The following is a 10,339-nucleotide window of genomic DNA, read 5'->3' as shown; positions in this document are numbered from 1 at the left end:
CCCCCCCGCAGCACCCCGCCTGAGCGGTCCCAGGGGGCACTGCAGCTGCAGAAGGAAGCACAAGGCCCCCACATAGGCAGGTAGATAGGCTCCGGGGAGGGGGAAAAAAAAGATCAGGCTTGCCTCCCTTTTTTTTTTTATCTTCAGTGGAGCCAGCCTCTGAGATGCACAGGGCCCAGTGCTTTCCTTCATGGCAAACTAAACCACCTCTGAGATGTTTTATTTTGCTGCATCCCAGAGTCATTTAACGTGCATTATGCTGCTGACGCATGCAAACAGCTGCATCATTAAAGCAGTACAAAAGGGCATTAAGCCACTTTAAAGGCCAATTTTGTGGCGTGTACAAATGGCCCCTGCCCCTGGATGTCTATGCACAGCATCTGACAAAGTAAGGTGTAGCTACAGATGTTCATGTCTCTTTGAACAAGGTAGTTTCTTGAGGCCTTGCCTCCTGTCATCATTCCCATTGTGACAGTGGAGAACCGAAGATCAGAGAGATTAAGGGACAGTTACTTAGGTACCTAAAGAGGCAGGGAAGTGCCTGTACCAAATCACCGGAAAGAAACATGCCAAACCTTAAAAAACAGAAGCTTTAAAGTTTCCACCTTAGTGTAAGTTATCTGATCTATGCTCTATAATGCGACTTGACACCATGAAAGAACTGGAGTGTGGTGTCTGCAATGAGAGAGGCAAAGGACACGGAGCAACATGTAACTGGTCTTTGTAACTGCACTTTGGCCCCCGGCCTGGTTTTTTGTGTTTTCTGCCATGCTGCTTTGATGTTTCCCAGGGAAGGTTTTATTAAGGTACAATACAGGCACTTTTATATGCATCTCAAACCAGGGTAGATGGAGAGATAGGAAAGTAAACTGGAAAAGGAATTAAATGCATGACTGTGTGTTTTAAATTAGAGGATGCATACTGTAGAACTCAGAGCTTAATTAACAAAGAGCGGGAATATGAATGGAGGCAGAGAAGTGCTTCACCACAGTCATTAGTAGAAGCAACAGCTTTTCAGTTTGCAGACCAGCTCACCCTCCAGGTACTTCTCCTATTCCAGTTTTCCCAGTGAATGGCTCATTTCTATAAGTGGGTAAGAAGTGTGGCATCAGGCACATGCAGTCCTGCCCTTTGCAGTAATTTGTCATGGTGCAGAAGAGCAACGTGTGAATCTCAGCCAGGGCTTGATCTTGACCCACTGAAATCAGCAGCTGAACTTGTTTAGGAGCCAACGTGCTGTGTAACTGTGATCGCAGCACCTATATCAGTAGAGCAGGAGGCCACAGCACAAAAAGTATCCCCAAGGGCCAGTATAGCTCCTGGTATAAAATGGCTAGCGTTGATTGGAAACAATTTCTGGCATTTCACTTGCTTCCTTATTGAAATGCTTATGTGTTCTACTCTCTGGAACATTTTGTGATGTTCAAATGAGGAAAAGGGGTCAAAGAAAGACCCATTTTCACTATGTCGCCTCACCAATTGTAAGTTATGTAGTTTCATATGTAGTGGTTAAAAGATTAAATTTAGTTGCCTTGTAAAATCTTTGTCAGTGCTGTGTAGCTGAGTTAACTTTTCATTTATTTCTGTTTTTTACCTTAGCTAATGTCTTTTATTCATTTTTTTTGTTTGCCTACTCTTTGATGTATTAATTTATCATCTCATAAAACAAAACTATTGAAAATGTTAAAGATTATAGGCTTAAGGATTAAGTGTTATTAGACTCAATTCATGAGACATTAAGTAAGTAAGTCTGGCTGGAAGGAATTCTAACTACCAGACATTAAAAACAGGGAAAAAATCTTATGTCCTAGATTTTTTAAATGGGACAGAAATGTATGTCTATTTTATACATAGAGTAACATGGTTGTAAATAACTAGTGCCTGAGACATGTCATTTCCCAATTGGAGATGACTCCGAATACATTAAGGCTGAGAGAAGCTTTAGTCCCTGGCTTGATTCGGTGGAGATTCAGCCTGGTTTGGTGCCCGAATCTCTGAATCCAAATCGAATCAGGAGACCCTTTAATTTTTCTGAATTGAATCAGAACCCTCCAAATCGATTCGGAAAGATTCAGAGATTGGGACATAGACACAGCTTTAAATGTTTTTTCTACATACCTCAGGGTACCAGGCGGCTCATGAATGCTGCGATGCTGGGGCAGATGGAGAGTCCCATGGGATTGGGGGGTGGTCTCCAGCATGCTCGTCAGCAGACCTGGAAGTGGACCAGAAGCCCACTTCCAGGTCCACCAGGAAGTGTATTGGGGGGGCCCCTGCACCCCCCCGGTGCAGTGACTGGTGCCTCCTGGGTCTGGGGGGGGACCCGGGGTTCCACCATGGCCAACTGCCGAGCCAAGGGGGCACAGGGAGACCCCCCTGCACACTCCCTGGCAGAACTGGAAGTGGACGAGAAGTACCTCTGGCCCACTTCTCGTTTTGCCACCGAGCACATGATGCCCTCCCCCACCATGCTCCTGTTGGACGCTCCATCTGCCCCACCATCACAGTGTTCACAAGCTATGCCTGCTACCTTGAGGTATGTAGAAAAAAACATTTAAAGCGGTGTCTATAGCTGAATTGCTGATTTTCCAAATCAACATCGAACCTTCAGACTCGGATTCAGCCAGATCAAATTGGGGACAGTGATCCAAATCAATGAACTGAGTTGCTGTTCTCAATTCAGGCCAAATCTGAATCTGAATCGAACAGTCTGCTTCATACACTCCTAGAATACATATCAGGCATGCAAGTACCCAAAAATAGGGACAAAAATGTGGGACCCCTTTATGGGAGAAAAACAGAAAAAATTCAAACAATTTAAGTGATACATATATTTTTTTAAATCCAACGGTTGATTAACATAATTAAGATGATGTTCAAGAACCAAGTACTCAACTGGGAAAATCAGTATTGCTGTGCATTGATTTCTTTTCATTATATAATTCCTAGCAGATGCACCACTGTATAATTATGGTCTATTTAGAAGAGAGATTGAGCATTTCTGAGTCCCTAATCAGAGACAGCTAAGATATGCAAGAAATATACATATGTAATTTGGATTAATATTATATAGGACTCTATTTTTGTTTTAATCTCAAATGTACTACTCAGCTTGTATATGAATGTCTTTTACACACACCCTGGGAGAAAGCCACTGTCTTTATACATAGCTGGTAGGATTTTGATCATCCATATTGAACCGCTCTTCAAACAGGCTGCTAAAATGAGAAGTATGGGTCCATTTTTCCTCCTTTCTTCTCCCTCACCTACCTTGATAGGGTGTCAAATTGCCCAAGCATGAAGAATGACTTTGGAGGGGTCCCATGGAGGTGAGAAGTAATGTTATCCATCGGGACACTATTTTTTGTGTCTCAGGAAAAGCTCAGCTCCACAAGCCACCCCAAGCTGGAAGGTGAGGAAAGGCCGTGCAACACAAGCTGAGCTTCGTCCGTGCCAGAAGTGTAGCTGTTGTACCCAGATTCTGGCTGCTTTCTACCACTACTACACCAATACAAAGGGCTTCGAATAGGACAATCATTTCAGTGAGAGGTGCCTCAGTGCCTCTGTAGGTCTGGGACTACATTCATCAACTCTTGGCCTGATCCTGAAGACTTTTAATCGCATGAAAAACATTAGTTGTTCCATCAAGACAGCTGACATACATGAAGGTTTACAAAATAGAGCCCCAAAATACCAAAGGGAAAAGGGAGAGAGAAATTTGCCTAATCCTTCTTGAAAAGGGTCTTTTATAAATTTAGGTATCATAAATTGTAATTGAGAACTCCTTCAGCTGAGATTAGCTATTCTGTTAACTTAGTGCTAGCCATTTTCAAAATTGATCTGCTAGGAGCCAGGATCCCCACATGGTACTGGTTGAACGGTATGTCTTGTCTCCCACAGTTCTTTGCTAAATGCATTGCTGTTGGTGGCTTACAGTGTTGGAAGAGACAGATAACTAAGACCCTGAAGACTTGGGCCTAATCCTGCAAAGTGTTCAGCACCTTGACCTGCACGGAGTTCGGAGACTCTGTGGATACTCAGTACTTTTCAAGCGGCAGAAAGGACTTTGCAGGGTGGAGCCTTACAGATGTGAGAGGTGTTCTCGCCTGGTGAGGCAGTAAAGGAAAAGGTGTTTGGGAAGCTGGAATATTTTTTGTCCTCTTCTTTAGGTTTCTTTCCTTGTCATCTGCAGTGCCAATTTGGGGATGAGGGATAAACATGCCCTAACAGCCAGGTTTGCAAAGGAGTGCAGCTCCCAAGGTCAGTCACCAGACCATCAGAAAACACGGCAGAGTTCTTTTGAATATTAGTCTAGAATTGTCCCAAAGGCACTTTTTGAAAATCTGGTTCCTGTTTGATTGCCTAAATGGGAAATGCACTCCTTTTGAAAATATTGTCTTAAGAGAGAGAGCTGAGCATTATTAAGAAAAACTACGGTCTCTTTTGTAAAGCTGGGCCCACATGTATGAGAGAAGCAGCCCTGAAAGACTTATAAAAATCCAAGTTGTTTTTGATAACGTGGGGATTTTTTCACACTTTTCGTGTGAAACTGCGTCATTGTGTTTCCTAAATAAAAATGATGTCAGGAACCCATATATTAAGTGCCAGAAACTTTGTAGGGTATACTCAGACACAATGGCCATAATCTCAGTCGTTTGTTGCTGTTCACAAGTTCTCCGTCTCATTAATAGAAAAGGGGAGTTGTTTTGGATGCCGTGTGCCGCTTTCCTTGCTGTGTTTGTTGTACTCTGTAGCTCAAAACAATGTTCCTCCAGCTGACTGCAAATGTTGTATTTATTAGAAAAGGGTGGTGGAGGGGAGGGATTTGTATAAAGGCTTGATTGTTTGGGGGTATGTAGGCTGGAGAAGTATGGCTGGAATTAGGGTTGTGACTCTGAGAGTGACACGATGCAAATCACAAATGTTACTTTTACATTCCACTGGAAATTAAACAAGTCAGAACTGAAGAAGCTGTTCCCCGCTTTTTAGGACCTAGATGACTGCAACCAAAAAGGGGTGCAGCAGGACGTGGCAGGTGCCAGTTGCCCGGTCTCTGAGGATCCTGACAAGACAGAGGTAAAGCAAGAGAGCTCCAAGTCGGTTGCTGCAACAGAGTTGAATAATTCCATGATGAGTTTCCTTAAAACACTGGTAAGTCATTGCCTTCAACTGCGCTCCATAGGATATTTCCTTTAGAAAAAAAGGAAGTTTCTTAAAGTCTAATTTGACACAAGTAGGTGAATCTTACGTGGCCGGCACCAAAGATTAATGGTGTGAAGCTGAACTGATGTCTTAGAGAAGGTCCAGATTGGTAAAGAAATGGAAAGATATAATAAGCAATGCAATAGCTGCCTAACATTGCTGATATAGTATGAAAGCTGTAAGGCTGAAGTTGCGTAGTTCTGAGAGAAATAATATTTCCTGCATTATTACATTTTTATTAATGTCTAAATGTACAAGCAGAACAAGACGATTAGTTATTGACTGTATAACTGAAACAGTTGAGACAGACAACAAAACCATTAACTACAATGAAGAATAGATGTTGAAATAAGAGAGGAAGCTATATAATGAACATAGTAAATTAGCAATGTAAAATGACAGGAAATACCATACGTTTATGATCAAGGAAGATCAGAATTCACAATTGACTTCATCTTGAGGGAATACCTAGACCTTGTCTGATATCCAGACTTGTCTGATATATTCTGAATATCTGAATATCTGAATAGCCAGGCTTGTTTGATATATTCTTGATCCCATTTTATTTTCAGCCACTGTATCAAAGTTAGTTTTAGGAAACTAATTCATTTATTAATACACAATGATATTTTCCCATTTGGCAAATAAGTTATTGCTTGATGTTTACAGTTCTGTGTGCATTCTTCTTTCCCTTCTCATGGGATAACCCTGATATTTTTTATCAAATTGATCTTTTTTTTTAAAGAATCTGTTGAAATATTCTGAATTGGGCATATTCCATGCATGATGACAGTGTTTTGGTTTCTCATTTTTCTTAAGGTTTCACCAAGCAAAGCAGAGGCCAAAAGTGAGTCGGAGGACAAGGTAGGCATTTGCTTGCTGTTTATTCATGTCATTGAAATAAAATTAAACTTGAACTTTCTGTTTACCTAAAGATGACATTATTGTCTATGGTAATAACTATGGTAATAATTGTTATAGACATTATTGTCTATGGTAATAATTGTTTTTCAAATAAAACACAGACAGCATGTCTACATGAGATGCTATGTCACCATAGCAATGAGCTACAGTGACATGGCATCAGCAGACACAAACCGTGACATCACAGCTACATCACGGCTAAAGGAAGTACTTAATGGTAGCACAGTAACAACGGTGCCATAGAGGCACATGTAGACCTGCCCAGAGAGAGGAAAAGAGACATGTTGATAAACTACGTGTTTATGGCTATCTTTGCATTCAGTTTAAAATATTATACTGCATGGAATCACTTTCTGTATTAGAAATCTTAAAGTGATAGTCTCATATTTTATATGTACTACAGTACAACCTCAGTGTTACAAGCCACTGTGGGACTGGGAGAAAAGTTCATTTAAAAAGAGTTTTCACTATAATAGGCTTAGTCAATTCGTTGCATCATAACAATGAACAAAAAATGGTTCCTGCTGGTGGGAGATTGTTATAAATGAGGTTGATTAGAGTAAAGTTGTACTGTATTCATGTAAGTGTGTGTGTGTGGTATATACTTGTGTGTGTGTGTGTGCATGCACACACTAATATTCACTATATACACACTGAACTATACACACACACACACATTTTGTGTGTGTGTGTGTTTATATGGATATTTATATCTCTCTAAATGATTTTCAGGGTTTGGGATGAAACGCTGGCTGGCATCAGTGAAGTAAATGAAAAAAAATGTGTTCATGTGGCTATGCAAAGCTGCCGGTTTTCATCTCCCCTTGGTTAAATGAAAATACCTATATTTGTCTTGCATTCTTGCCTACAGGGTAAAATTCTCACCCAGTTGCACAGAGGATCACAATGTAGTGTAAATGTTTCTCTATTGTTAAGGAGATGGTGTGCTGTACAGCAGGCATATAGGAAGACCTCTCGTATTCCACTCATGTTGGAAGTAAGATTGAATTCATTGGCCAACAGTGAGGTCATGCCCTATGGTTGTCTAACTTAACTCCAATTCAAGTCATTAAAGGTTTTTATTGATCTGAGTAGGAGCTGGGCTCCACCCTGACATCTGTAGTGGCTACAAGCACCCATGCAGGGAGTGTGCTGTGGTTGGAGCTGCTATACTATTCCCATTTTGCAACTGAAACAGGTAGAGAAAGGCTGCAAAATGCCCCACACCCTGATCATGGTTTGTAGGATGAATTTTGTCCTACCCATAACCCTGCAGTTCCCTCATTTGAGGAGATGATCTGAAGAGATGCAATGCTCTCAGTCAGCATCATGTGCAGACTTCACCTGCAGATGGAGTGACATTTCTACCCCAGTCCTTAGAATAAGGGCAGGCAATTATTTTGGGCAGAGGGCCACTTACTGAGTTTTGGCAAGCCATCGGGGGCTTCATGATAGGCACCCAGGGGCAGATAAATATTAATTTTCTAAATTTTTTAGGGGCCCCACGGGCTGCATAGAATGGCCTGGCAGGCCACAACTGGCCCCCCGGCTGCATTTTGCCCACCCCTGCCTTAGAAGCTGGTGAAAAACAGCATCATGATCCCAAGTAGAGACTTCAGTGGACACTGCTAACTGAAGTGATAGCCCATTTTCTCCATTTCATCATGCTGTGACATCAATTAAAATTTGGCATAACCCCACTGTCAAGGAAATGCTGTAACTTTCTAAGTTATTATGTAGATATCTGAAACCCTAAATTGTCCCAAGCATATATACATAGCATTTGTGAAGGCTGAATATGTGCTGAAAGACAAAAATTTGGATCTTTATAAGAGTGGCTCCTGATCTCATTCTAAAATCAATGAAAAATATTCCAATAGCTTCAATGACATTATTGCACTACATAGTATTTATATTGATAATGTAGCTTGACAATGATGCGTTGTTTCAGTAACCAATGGGCATCTCACTAACAATGTGATTGAGGTGGAATTTCCAAATGAACAGCGGTGGTTAAATCATATGACTACAATAGCTTAAATAACTTCCCGAATTATTGCAATTAAATCATACCAAAAGCATTTAAATAAATAGCATAAAGAGAACAAAGCACTAAAAAGTGGCATCAGCTTTCTACGTATTTAATAGATAATAAAAATTTCTATTAATGTGAAGATAATGCTGCTCCAGTCACAGTTTGCTGCTCTAAATTATGTTCTATTCATCTCTTAATAACAGCCCAGTACTAAAAAAGAGCAAAGTCAAATTTTCGGATCAATTTGGCATGGACAAGAAGAGGCACCCAGTTGCTCATGTAATTCTGACAGTGACCTCAACAATGAGGGCTGACATTTTCAAGGGGCCTAGTGGCGTTATGCATGTTAATCTCACTGCATTTCAAACAATTTTGAGCATCTACCCTTATCCTTGGAAAATTCAAGCCCAGGTGTATTATTTGCTTTCCTGACTTTTAAAAACAAGCATGCGCTTCTGCAACTTGTGACTGTTGGCAGAGGCACATTATAGTTCAGAAACAAATATACTGCATGGGTTTGGTTTGCTAACACACCTGTGTAAGTAAACATACCCAGATGACTCCAGCAGGATGTGCAAACTGCTAACTCTGCACAAAACACTGAGTTGGTTGGGAGCTGTTTTTTTTTCTGAAGACCATATTTTGCTCCTGGGAATCTTTCTCCAAAATTGCCTTCTGTGTTCTCTGGTCAAAGCATTTATATCCCATGACTAGCTGGTAGCTCTTACTTGGGCTTTTATTGGTCAAAGCCAAAAGGAATTGTGGTATGACATTTTTGAAATATATTTTATGCTTTGAAAGCATTAGGCTTCGAGATGAATTCACTAAGCAATGCGTAAATCAGGTGTAACTTGTTTAATGTAAGTGCAACTACAATGGTGTAGCAGAGATCAGAATCAAACCAAAGTACTCGCAAGTAGCAAATAAACCAAGTGGACTATAATTCTGCCTTGCCTTCCAAAACTGATTGCCACCAATGGTCCCTTCTTGTCTGGTAACCTATGAAACTAAATGGTAAATGGAAGTTTCTGGTCCCATTTATGATGCACCCTTTTACCTTCCTCCTTTTTTTATTTAAAAAGGATGATTTTTACCTTAAGTTAGGTAAGCTAGAAACCCAAGTAGCTGTTGTCTGTGTTTCCATAAACTGAGCTCTGTAGAGTCGTGGTTTTAATTAAGTTGTGCTAATAATAATAACAAATTCAAGTGAAAAAGTCCAATCAGCTCCAATCCAGAGTCTTATCGACCAGTCAGTTATTGTAACAGAACAGCCTTCTTCTTTCTGCTCACCAGGGTAAAGTAGCCCACACTGAGACCCATGCTGTCTGGACTAGCATCTCTACCCTGCATGCTCATTTGTCTGTAGGACCCAGAATCAATGTAAGGGTAGTCAGTCTAGAAATTACGGTCCTTTGAAATCATACTTCTAGGTGGGATCCCACCCATTTCATCCTGGACTGGGAGATCACTTCTTAAGGGAATATGGATTGGCAATTTTTCACATAAGAAGGCTATTTTTCTGATTTTGTTCATGTGGCAGGTTAATATTTGTGCACATGTGTATATTTACGTACTTTTGAGTATTTTGCCTTTGCAATAGCAAAGCCTTTTAATATTTCTACATATGATACAGAAACCATGTTATGTGAACCCTGCCATGCAGGATTATAAAAAATCCTAATTTATAAAAATAAACCCTAACTCCACAAAAATGTATGCATCTAGTAATTGTAAACCCAAGGATAATCCCAAACTCGGTGGGAATTCACAGGTTTAACATTACATGCCTTTTTATTCTTTGCAAAAATGAGACGATACATTCCTTAATTATGAAGTTAGAGCTCAGCTCTCATTTCTTTTACAACAGTCTGATCTGGAAGGAAGTTAAGATTTCACTTGTGTGAATATAAATGTCGAATTCAGCCCAGAGTGAACATTCACAGACAAATTCTTCTCACTTGTAACTGTGTTTAAAGCAACTGAATTACAGGTGTAACAGAAAGAGGTTTTAACATGTGACGACTGTTAAAGTTTTGCTGCTGCTCCCCTAAAACAAAATCCAGGGAGAAATGACTTAAAAATATAACATACAGCATAATACTTTCTTCACCAAGTCATGCACCAGGACTAAAGGAAATAGTTGGCTGTCATATGCCTTGTGTGAGTGTTTTTAAACAT

The 10,339-nt window shown here is 40.5% G+C and overlaps 1 protein-coding gene across 7 annotated transcripts in view; it reads left to right on the top strand.

Annotated features, from left to right (window-relative positions):
* Window positions 1–10,339, top strand: part of BCAS1 (breast carcinoma amplified sequence 1) — an 80,008-nt gene that overhangs the window by 32,752 nt on the left and 36,917 nt on the right. For all 7 annotated transcript variants that reach the window (XM_019548154.1, XM_019548151.1, XM_019548155.1 and 4 more), the window contains exons 5-6: window positions 4,990–5,151; window positions 6,022–6,066. In XM_019548154.1, the coding sequence (XP_019403699.1) occupies window positions 4,990–5,151; window positions 6,022–6,066 (207 nt within the window). The remainder of the gene's footprint in view (window positions 1–4,989; window positions 5,152–6,021; window positions 6,067–10,339) is intronic.

The sequence above is a fragment of the Crocodylus porosus genome, unplaced genomic scaffold (genome assembly GCF_001723895.1).
Source record: "Crocodylus porosus isolate Cpor-Errol unplaced genomic scaffold, CroPor_comp1, whole genome shotgun sequence".
Classification (NCBI taxonomy): Eukaryota; Metazoa; Chordata; order Crocodylia; family Crocodylidae; genus Crocodylus; species Crocodylus porosus.
The sequence above is the reverse complement of the archived record's forward strand: the minus strand, read 5'-3'. Positions and strand labels throughout refer to the sequence as shown.